Source organism: Diplotaxodon limnothrissa, linkage group LG5, assembly GCF_057381915.1.
Source record: "Diplotaxodon limnothrissa isolate DT_005_m linkage group LG5, D_limnothrissa_male_GT1.1, whole genome shotgun sequence".
In the NCBI taxonomy this organism is placed as follows: Eukaryota; Metazoa; Chordata; class Actinopteri; order Cichliformes; family Cichlidae; genus Diplotaxodon; species Diplotaxodon limnothrissa.
The window spans coordinates 5226220-5241265 of record NC_140600.1 but is presented as its reverse complement, the minus strand read 5'-3'; the positions used below and the strand labels follow the sequence as shown (position 1 = coordinate 5241265).

At 39.4% G+C, this 15046-nt stretch overlaps 1 protein-coding gene across 1 annotated transcript in view; it reads right to left on the bottom strand.

Moving 5' to 3' along the window:
- LOC146631467 (copine-9-like) overlaps nucleotides 1-15046 on the bottom strand; it is a 205653-nt gene that overhangs the window by 21681 nt on the left and 168926 nt on the right. The window contains exon 17 of the mRNA XM_085353696.1: nucleotides 10944-11071. Coding sequence (XP_085209822.1) covers nucleotides 10944-11071 — 128 coding nt within the window. The remainder of the gene's footprint in view (nucleotides 1-10943; nucleotides 11072-15046) is intronic.

Here is a 15046-nt window from a genome sequence, read left to right as displayed (position 1 = left end):
ACTTACTTAATTTAGTTTTTTAATTTAGTAAAAGTAGCCTTTTTTAACCCTCTGAGGTCTAAATCGTCACAGCCCCGACTCTAGCCTGGAATCCTTATGTTTTGGAGACAAGCCAAAATGACTTTTTAGGAAAAACATGTGTTTCAGTTACATTTTTTTAATCTTCTGATTGACAAGACTCAGCAGGATATTTTCTTAAAGTTATATTTTCCCATAGCATTACGTCACATAAAATCATGACTTTAAACTCACCAAAATGTTAACCCTCTGAGGTCAAAGTCATCACTGAGGATGACTCCAACTCTAAACTTATACTAACAGAATACATGATTTTAGTTTGCATACAAGACTGTCAAAACTTGAAATAATAAGAAAAAACTTCCAACTTGCACACAAATTATTTTCATTTTCTCAAAAGATGAGCTTTTGCTTTTCTCCAAAACCTAGGACTAGGGTTTGGGCCTACGGTTTGGGTTGTCACTGATGAAAACTTAGAGGGTTAATGTGTCTAGTGTTAACACAGGAGTATGCTTCAACAAAAGCATCTTTAATGAAAGGCACCAAAAGCATCTTAGTATTTTATTAACTTGGCATCATTTAAACTTTGGGGAATTTTTGTAGAGCTTTTTGTTTAAGCACCAGAATATACATAAAATATGCTTCAGTGAGGAATCTTTTCTTAAAAAGATGATTGTGAATTATCTCAAGTCTGCAAAATGCAAATATCCAATTTTCTCACTTGAAGGAAAAAGTTGTTGACTAGTTTTCCTGTTTTGTCCTTCCACTATTTTTTTTGCCTGAGAAATGCTGATAACACACTGCCCATTTTATACCCAGCATCACTATAATATACTTTTATTAAATATTCACACCTTTTAAAAGAACGACTCATACAGCGTCACCAGAGTAAAAAGTTTGGGACTAACTTAGAGCTTAGACTTTTAGAAAGTTTGTTAATATGGCCCCAAAAGTCAACAACAAAAAATTATTGTTGGGAAACAATTTTCTAGACAGTGTGCAAAAAGATGAAGTTCTATCTTAATGCACAACATGCCTCTCTTTCACATCATATAATGCTTCCTGAAACTGCATTATGCTGATGTGGAACACTTCCCAGCATATTAAAAAGTGACCCTTAAAGCGTTCCCAGTGCCTTAAAATATAAACACCAACGATCAGTGTCTGACAAGCTGAGATCAAGAACTCATTGTTTAAGCTACCCATTTATTTTTTCAAATAATATTTTTCATCTATGAAGCTCACTCATCTGCATCACTACCACTTTCCCACACAGTCAATCTCCACATTGGCATCATGACTCTAGAACAGTCATCATCCTGTCTGGCTTCTTTGAGCCAATCAGCCTCCACCTTGATTGGTTTAAATCTGTGCTCTCTGCCATTCTCCCTTTTAGACTCTCATTCATGCAGCCCACCTTCTCCCCATCTCCATATCGCCTCAGAGCTCCATCCAAACCTCAGGCTGCATCCTCACCAACACCAGTGTCTAGACTCCGGGGAGTCCTGTTCTAAACCCTGTCACTGCTGGGATTGCGTTCAGCCATGATGGATCATCAGAGTGTGCCTGTCTGCTGCATCCCTCTCTTTATGTCCTCTTGTCTTAACATCCATTGATTTAGTTTTTTCTGGTTCTCGCTCTTAACTTCTGCTTGCAGCCCTGCTTTTTCCTTTTCTGTCTCTGTGGAATAAAGTGTGTAAACAGGTAAAACAATGAAACCTGAGAACAAGATAATGTCAGGAAGACCTGAAGTTATTCTCCAATTCTCAATTCTTGACTTTGTTTTCATTGCCATTTCTTCCGTATATCTTTAAGGATTCTGTCACTACTATGTCTCGCTGTTTTGCTCCTGAAGTCTATGTTATCTTGGTGATGACATAGGTTTCAGAAGCTTCAAAGCATTAAACTGTACCTGCATCCTTCAGTACAAAAGATTTATATTATAGATCATCAGTCTATATAATTTATGTATCTGTTAGAATTGTTACTCTTTTGTCCCCTGAATACTAAGATTTAGGATCTCATAATGTGGAGTGTGTGGGATGAGGACTCGAAATGCAGGATACCAAGACCAAGTTTAACAAAAATGTCATGTTTATTGTGTGGCAAGCAGGAGATTGGACCCAAACGCAAGACTCAGAACACAGAGGGATGAACTAAAAGAGGCAGCTTTTAATGTATGTCAAAATACAGGAAACAGAACATAATAACTAGAAACTAGGAGACTAAACTTGGAAACAGAGAAGGAAGAACGAAGAAGCTGGAGACTAGGAGTTTACCAAGTTAAACCAGGAAAGTAGCACACAGCAATGAGAGGGTATAACAGGGCAGAGGAAGGGGAAGACTGAGGACTAAAATACACAGGTAGGATAACGAGAGGGTGGGTAACAAGTGGAAACACAGCTGGGACTAATCAGACGTAACCAGACAGGGGAAAAGCAAAACTCAAAACACTGAACACAGGAAAGGGACTATCAAAGTAAAACAGGAAACATGGGACAGGCACAGAGGCACGGACTTGAGACTGAACAGAGTGAACACGGAGCGCATGGACAGGAGTGACATGAGACACGACTGACTGTGGAACAAGAAAATAAACATGGAGAGAACTAAACCTACACTAAATATGAGGGGCACAGGAACAAAACCCAAGAAATACTAGAGAACTTAGGGAGCTAGAAATACAAAACAGAAACCAAAACACTAACAGTGAAAAACCATGTTGAAATCAAAGATTAATAATAACATAAAACACAGGGTCACCGGCCCAGTGACAAAGAACCATAAACATGACCAAAAACAGGGAGCAGGAAAGGCCAACAAACAATAAATGACAACTGAGGTAGTCAGCCCAGCTCCTGAGCAGAGTAGGACAGTTCAGGGTGTCAACCTAGAGGAGGAACTCGGAGGTTGGCCTGGACACAGAGCAGGGGGGTATTCAATTTAGTCCTTTGCATTCTTTTGGCAGCCGAAAAAGACTGGGCTCAGAGTGGTCAAAATTCGAAAAATGATCTTTATTTTACATTTCCGGGAACGGCGACCGAGCACACAAAGACATTGTGGGTGATTTTAACATCCATGTAGATGCTAAAAATGACAGCCTCAACATGGCATTTAGTCTGTTATTAGACTCAATTGGCTTCTCTCAAAATGTAAAAGAACCCACCCACCACTTTAATCACACTCTAGATCTTGTTTTAACATATGGCATAGAAACTGAACATTTAACAGTGTTTCCTGAAAACCCTCTCCTGTCTGATCATTTCCTGATAACATTTACTTTTACAATAATTGATTACACAGCGGTGGAGAGTAGACTTTATCACAGTAGATGTCTTTCTGAAAGCGCTGTAACTAAGTTTAAGAATATAATCCACCCACTGTTATCATCTTCAATGCCCTGTACCAACACAGAGCAGAGCAGCTATCTGAACGCTGCTCCAACAGAGGTCGATTATCTTGTTAATAATTTCACCTCCTCACTACGTACGACTCTGGATACTGTAGCTCCTGTGAAAACTAAGGTCTCTAATCAGAAGTACCTGACTCCGTGGTATAATTCTCAAACACGTACCCTAAAGCAGATGACTCGTAATCTGGAGAGGAAATGGCGTGTCACAAATTTAGAGGATCATCATTTAGCCTGGAGAAATAGTTTGCTGCTTTATAAGAAAGCCCTCCGCAAAGCCAGAACATCTTACTATTCATCACTGGTTGAAGAAAATAAGAACAACCCCAGGTTTCTCTTCAGCACTGTAGCCAGGCTGACAAAAAGTCAGAGCTCTGTTGAGCCAACAATCCCTTTAATGTCAACTAGTAATGACTTCATGAACTTCTTCACAAATAAAATTTTAATCATTAGAGGAAAAAATACCAATAATCATCCCACAGATGTAATATTATCTACAGCTACTCTTAGTACCATTGATGTTAAGTTAGACTCTTTTTCTCCAATTGATCTTTCTGAGTTAACTTCAATAATTACTTCCTCCAAACCTTCAACGTGTCTTGTAGACCCCATTCCTACAAAACTGCTCAAAGAAGTCCTGCCATTAATTAATTCTTCGATCTTAAATATGATCAACCTGTCTCTAATAATCGGCTATGTACCACAGGCCTTCAAGCTGGCTGTAGTTAAACCTTTACTCAAAAAGCATCTCTAGACCCAGCAGTCTTAGCTAATTATAGGCCAATCTCCAACCTTCCTTTATATCAAACATCCTTGAAAGAGTAGTTGTCAAACAGCTAACAGATCATCTGCAGAGGAATGGTTTATTTGAAGAGTTTCAGTCAGGTTTCAGAGCTCATCACAGCACAGAAACAGCTTTAGTGAAGGTTACAAATGATCTTCTTATGGCCTCTGACAGTGGACTCATCTCTGTGCTTGTCCTGCTAGACCTCAGTGCAGCATTCGATACTGTCGACCATAATATCCTATTAGAGCGATTAGAACATGCTGTAGGTATTACAGGTACTGCAGTGGTTTGTATCATATCTATCTAATAGACTCCACAGGGTTCAGTGCTAGGGCCAATTCTGTTTACATTATACATGCTTCCCTTAGGCAGCATCATTAGAAGACATAGCATCCATTTTCACTGCTATGCCGATGACACCCAGCTCTATCTGTCCATGAAGCCAGATAACACACACCAATTAGTTAAACTGCAGGAATGTCTTAAAGACATAAAGACCTGGATGGCCGCTAACTTTCTGCTTCTTAATTCAGATCAAACTGAGGTTATTGTACTCGGCCCTGAAAAGCCTAGAAATATGGTATCTAACCAGATTCTTACTCTGGATGGCATTACCTTGGCCTCCAGTAACACTGTGAGGAACCTTGGAGTCATTTTTGACCAGGACATGTCCTTCAATGCACATATTAAACAAATATGTAAGACTGCGTTCTTCCATTTGCGCAACATCTCTAAAATTAGAAATATCCTGTCTCAGAGTGATGCTGAAAAACTAGTTCATGCATTTATTACTTCCAGGCTGGACGACTGTAACTCATTATTATCAGGATGTCCAAAAAACTCCCTGAAAAGCCTTCAGCTAATCCAAAATGCTGCAGCAAGAGTACTGACAGGGACTAGAAAGAGAGAGCAGATTTCTCCTGTTTTGGCTTCCCTTCACTGGCTTCCTGTTAAATCCAGAATTGAATTCAAAATTCTGCTCCTCACATACAAGGTCTTAAATAATCAGGCCCCATCTTATCTTAATGACCTTGTAGTACCATATCACCCTATTAGAGCACTTCGCTCTCGCTCTGCAGGCCTACTTGTTGTTCCTAGAGTATTTAAAAGTAGAATGGGAGGCAGAGCCTTCAGTTTTCAGGCCCCTCTTCTGTGGAACCAGCTTCCAGTTTGGATTCGGGAGACAGACACTATCTCTACTTTTAAGATTAGGCTTCAAACTTTCCTTTTTGCTAAAGCATATAGTTAGGGCTGGACCAGGTGACCCTGAATCCTCCCTTAGTTATGCTGCAATAGACGTAGGCTGCCGGGGGATTCCCATGATGCATTGAGTTTTTCCTTTCCAGTCACCTTTCTCACTCACTATGTATTAACAGACCTCTCTGCATTGAATCATATCTGTTATTAACCTCTGTCTCTCTTCCACAGCATGTCTTTATCCTGTCTTCCTTCTCTCACCCCAACAGGTCACAGCAGATGGCCCCGCCCCTCCCTGAGCCTGGTTCTGCCGGAGGTTTCTTCCTGTTAAAATGGAGTTTTTCCTTCCCACTGTCGCCAAAGTGCTTGCTCATAGGGGGGTCATATGATTGTTGGGTTTTTCTCTGTATCTATGAAGCGCCTTGAGGCGACTTTTGTTGTGATTTGGCGCTATATAAATAAAATTGAATTGAATTGAATTGAATTGAAGCTCAGGTCTGAAAGCAGCAGCAGCCAGCATGGTTATATATATATATTTCCACAGCACGTCACACACTCTAAGTTTCACTTTCTGTCTGCACCTCCTGTGCTCTGCAAAAGCATGCAGTTTCCTGTGAGGGAAGGAACAAAGATCTTCTGGTGAATGCAGTGAAGACCCTCCATAGGTTGGACTCAAGGCCAGAAGAGGTGATGGAGTGCCTCCAAAGGCTTGTCAAGCAGCTGGCATTTGTGGAGATGACAGTACCCTTTATTTGCTTGGCAGGTGACTGTCGTTGACATTGGCAGTGGAGAAGGGGCCTCTTAGGAGGCTTGGCAGGGGGGTGGCAACAACAGACATGAAGATCTCTGGTACTTGGTGGGAGTCTGGCAGCGATGAAAAAGGCAGAGCAGATGGGTTCACTCTCGAGACTAGGTAGAGTGCGGGTATTGGTGAAGCAGGGCAGGGAACCAGCCGCTGAGGAGTGGCCAAGCACAAGCTCAAGAAGGCCAACTGTGAAAGCAGTATGCCTGTAGAGGCCTGGCTGGAGGCTGAGATGGAACAAAGGCGGTGAAAACAAAATAAGTCCGCAGACCAAAGATAAAGGGAGGCCATCTTGGGTAAAACAAGATCTAACGGCTCAAGCAGCTTGGGACACTTTGGCTCAAGCTCAAACACTTTGGCACCCTCTGAAGACACTAGAGGCTCGGGATATGCAGGGCACACAGGCACCCTGGGCTGGGGCCGTGGCACACTGGACACAATGGCGCAGCATCACCTCAGACTCAAGATATTAAAACCACTCTGCCAGCGCAGAAACCAGGAACAAAGTCTCTGGGCTGGCCGGTTCAGATAGCTTATGGCTAACCAGCTTGGGGTTCACAGGACGCTCAGTGTGAGTGGATTTACAGGATACTCAGAGGACTAAGTCATATGAGGAGCTACCAGATGAAATACCATACCTAACCCTTGGGCAAAACAGCCCTTAAAGGATCCTATTCATGGTGCAGGAACAGGCTGGGGCCTACTGACTTTCCTCCTTTGAGCAGGGATCGACCTGGCCTGGTCGAAACCTGGCCTTAGCTGATCCAGGCGGAGAAGCAGGCAGCCTTCATTGCAGCGATGGATGTAGTCCTGGTGTCAGTCACCCTCGGAGAAGTCCCTTTGCATGTCCATCCATAAATCGATTAATCCACTAATTCGTCCTTCCATCTGTCCATTCAGTCACTAGCTGTTCCCTGCTCTTTTAAACTAAGGAGTTATAGAGAGCAAGGCAAATGTTTCTTCAAAAGCAGTTTATATAACTTTATTTAACCCTTTGATATATACCACTTAGCTGAATAAAATAAAAAACCCTCATGTTTAGCGTATCATTCATTGCCTGCAATAATAACACTGTTGTTCTAATAAGAGCAACTGTGTGTGACTATAAGTAGTTATGTACATATGGATTACACCATTAATGTTCCTCCTCTGCTCTCTGTCTTCATCACTATTCTTAACCTCCCACATAGATAACAATGACGAAGTAGTGGGTGAAGAGGTGATGGAAGATGAGGACACAGAGGAGGAGCAGCATGAGCAAGCACTAGAAAGGGAGGAAAAAGAGCACGGTGATTTTTTTGAACTGCAGTAAATAATAGATAGCAGCAAAAAGAAATGGAAACAGATGGGAGAGTGAGGAAGACAAAGAACAAATAGAGAAGACAGAAGTAAAAGAATGCATCAAAGAAAAAGTGCAAATGAAAAAGAACGTGTGAGTACAGGAAGTGAGATTAAAAGAGAGAATGCATTTTCTGTTCTTTTTCTAAACGGTTGGCAGTTTTGAATCTCACAGCTTAACAGTACTGCTATACTCATTTGATTATGCAACCACAATCACACTTAACTGGGACAGGATATGACTGCTTTATATGAGGACTAAAAATACAATAGTGGGCAATAAACAACCACAATCCATTAAAAACATAACACGAGCTGTAGTTTTGCTGTAGAAAAGTTTCAAAATCCAATTTGTTCCTAAATGATCTGGTAGACTATGATGCAGGATTAAGGGGGAGGATAATGCGGATACGCAGTTGTTCAGAGGATGTTGAAAAACAATAAAAATCACAGTGTCTGACACATAGGCCTTAAATATTTCATGAGAAAACTGTATTAACAGTTAAATGGAAAGACAAAATAAAAATCTTAATTAGGTACAGTTATTGAAGAAAAGTAGGCCACCTACATATTGTATCTACAGAAGCTACTCAGACATGAAAATTTACGCCATGAAGCTCCTGGTCACAATTTCTATGCTAATACTAATGCCCATCTGCAACACTTTGTGGTTTGCCATTTTGTGGTTGATAAATGCTTCCACTCCAATAATGCCAGGTACACGTACAGCTGATCATGGAATGTCTAGGAGGGAACAAATTGTACAGTGTGTTGCAGAGTTGTCATCTCATTAAGGTACCATGCAAGAATTTTGTGAGTTCTTTGGAGCAATCTGTTCTTTCACAAATGTTTGGTGCTTGAATTTATCCCCCACACCCCATCCCTGCCCACCCACCTCACCAATCTGAGCCATGTAACCCTCATCACTCAGGTCACTCACATACAGGCTCTATACTCAGACCAAGGCCTTCCAAGCACTTTGCTCTCTGTGCCTTTCTCTTGTTTTGTACATGTTCCTCTAGTTTGTATATTTCCTCTTGAATGTATAAATCTCTTCTGTTTGTTATTTTTTCCTGATGTCCTGTACATTTCGTGTGGAGCACCCATAATTTTATTGTTCATGTATAATGGCAATGAAGGGCTATTCTATTCTACTCTATTCTATTCTATTCCTGTGGTAATGCAACTGAAAACTGCTGAATTTAAGATGATTTGACTTTTGTCCGTATAGTGTGCACGCCAAACACAATTTCCCACTGAAGGAAAAACGTGTAATGCCTGTATATATTTTTTTAATTGTTATTTTTTTCTGTTTGCTGGTATTGCTATCACCTAACTGCCAAAAATGCTCATGTAGTGCCATTATTGTTTTAGCTTGTGGTGCGGATTTTTTTTTAGTTTGTTGCTATAAATACAGTGTTCACTTACATTTTATCCTTCTTTAAAGTTACTTTTCAGTTTCACTTTCTTACAGTTACGTTTAGGCATCAAAAGGAGAAAAATTTATTTGAGTTTCACAAAATACGCACGAATAAATTAAATTAATGTAACTACTGTGTGGAGTTTATTAATGTAGCCAGTTATTAAGATACAATGGAAAAAATCCAAATGAGCAAAACCTCTTTCCTCAAATTATATTATCCACTCAGGCACTCCTGATGAAATCGATTCATCACGGCTCACTAAGTCTGACAAGTCCCAATACTCCTGGTGTCATCTGTGTCCTAATGCGAGTCCTAATCTGTTTTCACTTATTTCAGTTATCTCTCATGTGGACGTAAAAACCCTCTATAAAGATTCTAAATGTCCATATTGGAAGCTCTTCCACTGATAATAAGAAACAACTATTTATTTCTCAAAAAAGAGAGAAAAGCATAATGGGGATCAGGAATGGAAGTGTGCATCGGGATCTAGCAATTATAACTTTAGTCAAAATACAGACATTTAAACCTGCCAGCATAAAGTTGCTTAGTCTGTTGCTCAGAGACAAACACATGTAACTGCACGTACCATGAGTGGATGGAAATGCTTCAAAAGGGGCCTCAGAATCCTTCAGCTTTTAAGATTTTTTTTTGTATAAAAGTGAAGCTGGTGATAAATCGGTACATCCATCAATGAGCCGTAGAAATTACAGCTATAATTGAATTGGTAAACAAGTTACGTGTTGCACAAATCTTTCACTCTTTAAAAGCTATTTTTTTTAATTTATTCATCAAAAGATAAACTATACAAAGGCAAATATTTCACCATGAACTCCATTTAAATCTCTAACCCTATAAGGCAAAATTTAAAATATAAGTTAACTAATAAATTATGGTTCGATTTTAATTATAGTGAATTAGTTCCAGCTGTGCTGTACACTTTAATGACTAAACATTTATATAGAGTTTATTTTAATTCAAAACATTTGTTTATTTGTTTTTACTTCAGTAAAAGTTCATTATTATAGAATGTACATACAAGTATATAAGTATAGGATGTAGTTGATAATCAGCATTTGGGTTGTTGTTTATCACAGATCCAAGTACCTGTCAGAAAAAGCTCTATAACATTGTTCTTGTCTCTTTATGAAAACTATTATGATTTGTAAATAAGCTAATATATAAACTTATCAAACTACAATTAAAAGAACTTTAATTGTAAATAAATATTTGAGCAGTGACAACAGGCAACAGAAAGATGTGTCCTTCCCCTGTGGTCAGCAGGCTGGAGACCAGAGTGAGGGATCTACAATAGGCAGAACTACAGTTAATCCACTGAGCAGGCTGAGAAGTCTTAACCACAAAGCATGAAAACTTAGCAAAACTAGCATGCAGCTGATACCTTCGGATTGCCACACAGAAAAGCGTGATTGATCACTCCGTAGAACACATCTCCACTGCTCTAGAGTCCAGTGGCGGTGTGCTTAACACCACTGCATCTGACACTTCTCATTGCCCATGGTGATGTAAGGCCCAAATGAAGCTGCTTGGCTGCTCGATTCCATGGAGACACATGAAGTTTAGAGGTCTGTACCGATTGGCTCTGCAGGAAGTTAGCGCCTCAGCATCCACTGACCCCCGCTGTGTGGCCTTCCACTTCATGGCTGAATTAGTGTCATTTCCAATCGTGTCCACTTAGTTATAATACCCCTAACAGTTGACTATAGAGTGTTGATTGTTGGGGTTTTCTCTCTGTTATTGTAGGATCTTTGCCTTACTAAGATATATATACTCGTGTAAAGTGCCTCGAGGTGACTGTTGTAACTTGGCTATAAATAAAACTTAATTGACTTGAATATGAAGTTATTATGGGCCCTTTGGGTGAGTTTGAATGTAAAAAGTATTCCTGCATGAGAAGATATTTCTGTCTTACAATGAGAGAATGTGTGTGAGTAAAGCTTTGTCTCTCACCGAGCCACTTGGTTGATGACAGGAGCAAAGTTGGTTGGACCATACAGCTGAACAGTTCGCAGGCTCTGAAAGTAAGCCTCTAGTACACCTTCAATGCCAACACAGTTTGGGTTCTCGGAGTTAAAGTTCTGCAGAGAAGAAAATTCACTTTGTGAGGGAACATTCATACTGACGCCAACATTCAATGACTTACCTTTACGTCCTTATATTTAAATTTTATAGCACTCTAACCCCAAGGGGATAAAGTAGAATATTTTTCTACTGGTTTGACTGGCAATTTCATCTGTATGGTCTCCTCAAAAGCTAATTATCTTTGTTTACATACTGCTGATGTACATAGCTATTATTCACCATACACTATAGCTTGAGAAGCAACCAATAATCAATACACACACACACACACACACACACACACACACACACACACACACACACACACACACACACACACACACACACACACACACACATCATAGAGAAAACGTCTCCTCAGTTTTGCTTTTGTTCCTTTGTATTACTTTTACTTTTGTAAATTCTCAGTTCATCACTGTGCACCTCACATTTATTCACACAAACATTTTAACCCAGTAAAATTAATCAACCTCTTCCTGATCTCTACTCCTGTCTAAAACAAATTCTCCTTGGTCAGAATATTATTATGATCCCACCTTCACAAACGGACTTACTGACCCTGTGATGAATGGCAGATTCTATGTGAACTGTGTTCTGTTCAAGTTTAGCCTCCAGATTTTCTATTGTGGGAGTTGCGTATTCTGTGCTTCAACCTTTGCTCGTGCTGCACCCTGCAAGGTTCCTGTCCTCAGAGGACATGCAAGAGGTATATAAAGTAAGAAAGTTATTAGTTACTAGGAATAATTCACGAGGTGATTAATGAATACAAGAATATGTTTTGCTTTCCTGCTACACACTGAATTTGTATTATGATTTTATTCTGGTGCATTTTAAGTGTTTGTTTACCAATGCAGGTCCTTGGTGCTCTGTTGTTGCTGAAATTCTCCTTTTATAATATTATTCATATTGACATTGCAGGGAAACTTCCTAAGCCGAATAGAGTGGAATTATCCAACATGAATACAGACCTCTATCCAGTTAGTATAAAAAAACTGCAGTCATTCAGACTGTATGTCGCCTCATTTTATCCTCATTCAGCATTTGTAGATACTCGAGTGTTAGTGGCACATTATTGAAATGCTGACATTTCCTTTGCAGTGACCTGATGTAGTAGTTACTTACAGCTAATCATCTCTTTCTTTCCAAAGCTCTGAGGCCTTCTGCTATCTGTCCCCAAGACTATACTTTTTAATTATTTCCACTGAGACTGAAGTTTCTGTTTAATAATATAGTTTTATTTAAAGGAAGTAAAACTGTTTCTTAGATTGTGTTAATTAAGCTCTAACATAACTTTTTATTATAGTTTTAACTCTGACTCCACTGCATTTTGTCTGGGACGGTTCATATTATATTTGTTATTTTGCAGATTTTAACATAAATCTACTAACATATGATACTTTATTACTATAGCTAAAGATATCCAGCAGAATAAAAGACATTTAAATCATCTCCGGCTGCAACATTAAATTTATGTACATATTAGTGAGTCAGTGATTATGATCCAATAACATAATGGATCCAACTCAAAGACACAACATTTAACACTGGAAACAGATTAGCTATAAAACTAGTATTAAGTACATTACTATTTTTAAGCCTTTCAACAATAAACAGCTTGTTTCTAGATATGGGATCATGCAGGTAAGAAAACTGGCAGGCTGACAGTGGGTAAAGGACCACTATGAGGTCCATTATAGCTATAGCTCATACTGATAAGAACAAGAAATACTTTATTTATCCCAAGTTGGGTTATTTTTAAATGATTTCTTTTAAATTATTTAATGAAATTTCAATTTATATCTATAAATTAAATGACTTTAATACAGACAATTGTTCTACATCAGAACCCGGTGTTACTTAGTTTGCTATATTTTGGGTTTACTGTAATGCTCTTTCATTTTGGCCATTAGCTTGGGCTTGATGGTCTGAGCCCTGAAGCAGTGTCCTTGTGAAAGACACCGGGGTCCCTGCTCAAAGTTTCAGATTGTCCTCATTGGTTGCACTTTAAATAACCAAATATGGGCATTTAGTCAGTTTAAAAAATGTAAAAAAAAAAAAAAATCCCATTGACTTGCTGTTCAGTAACTGACCCAATGATCTGTCCTACATAAGTCGTCTTTTATAAGACCAAATGCTAACACTTTGCAGTTGACAATAGTTGCCTCAGTGTGGCGTGGGTCTGGGATTTGTCACGCTGAGGTGAACTCTAATTGGGAAAGCTGATTGAATGGCTGCTCACGTGGAAATGAGAGAAAGTTATGCAAAGTGTGCTGACACTCACTCGCACACCTCTGATTTCTGACTGGGAGAGAGCCAAGGGGATCTTGGGACTTGACAAAACTTGACAGTTTCAGGTCAGAAAAAACTCGAGTAAGAAATATTTCCAGTGCACTAATGAAAGACCTGAGGCATGTCATTGGGATGTTTACTCCCATATAAAAAGATCTGGTAATAATACGGTTTTCTTAAACCCTCCTACTAATCTTTGCCTGCAGCCTTAGAACAACAAAAAGACTCCTTTTCCGTGTTTACTTCCTACCCACTTTGCTCTGAATTTCTTCTAAACTAGGAGACCACTTTCTGGAATCACAGCACACGTGATTGTTTTTTCCTTTCTCTGCTTTCACACTGTTAGCATTGCCATCCTGTTGGTGGACAATGCTGAGCTAAGCTGTCCTTCTGTAAAATGTCATTCACTGTAGCTGCCTGTCTGTTTACGCTATTATTTTTCCATCAGTCCCAAACCATCAAACACATGAACTTTTCTCTCAGCGTGATTCACTGTGTTTTTTACCCTCCTACCTTTTGTTCCTTCTCTCTGCTTCAGTCATCAGCTTCACAAGACTACTCCACAATGTTTATAACTGGAGAATTATACAAGCCCTCTTTCCATTGACTGAACAAGTTGTTCCAGATTATATTGCTGCATGATGTTTCATGCATTGTGAGGGATAATTTGAGCTCACCAGGTACATTATCTTACTCATTTAAATGTTAATTTGAATGCTAATTAGAACCGTTAATCCATGATTATAAATGATGATAAATAACTTCATGAAATGTCCTCTGGTTATCCTGAGCTGGCAGCGTGGATCCAGACTTTAGAAAGCGTGCCGATTTGACAGCTCACAAAATCAAACACACTTATGATTACTCTCGACACTGGCTGTGTGCCCCTCATTTTGTTGAATCAGAAGTTTCAGTTTAAACTGCAATTTAGTTTCTTAATCAGAGATATCTTAGTTTGTTGTAACTATCACAAAGACATCACATATTTGGTTTTTGAATGATCTTAGCGTCATTGAGAATGATCACCAACTAGCAGTATTAGAGTGAATGGCTGGAATGAGAATTTGCCCCTCTGAGTCTGACATCATGATTTTCAGTCAAAAAGGAATGGAGTACCCACTCCGGGTTGGGATGACTCACTGCCTCAGGAGAAGTTCAGGTTTCTCTGGCTGTTGTTCATTAGCTAAGGAAAAGTTGAGCATGAGATGGAAAGAAAGTGGCACGGGATCTACAGTAAAGATGATGCTGTATTATAATGTTATGGTAAAATGACAGCTGAAGCTCTTAATTTACTGGCCGTGACAAGTAGTGACCATAGATCACTATTATGTTTAGTGACAAGAAGTACAAAATCACAGAAACAAGTGTCAGTAATTAGCTCCCTACAATGTGGGCTTTATAGATAATTGGGTAACCTTCTGGGGGAAACCTGGTCTTGTTAGGAGAGACGGCATCCATCCCACTTTGGATGGAGCAGCTCTCATTTCTAGAAACCTGCCTAAATTTATTAAAGCCCCTAAAACTTGACTATCCAGAGTTGGGACCAGGAAGCTGAGTTGCAGTCTTACACGCCTCTCTGCAGCTTAACTCCTCCTGTTTTCTCCCAAAACACCATCCCCATAGAGACTGTGTCAGCTCCCAAACAGACAAAAAACAAACTAAAAACCAGCAAAAAATGATTT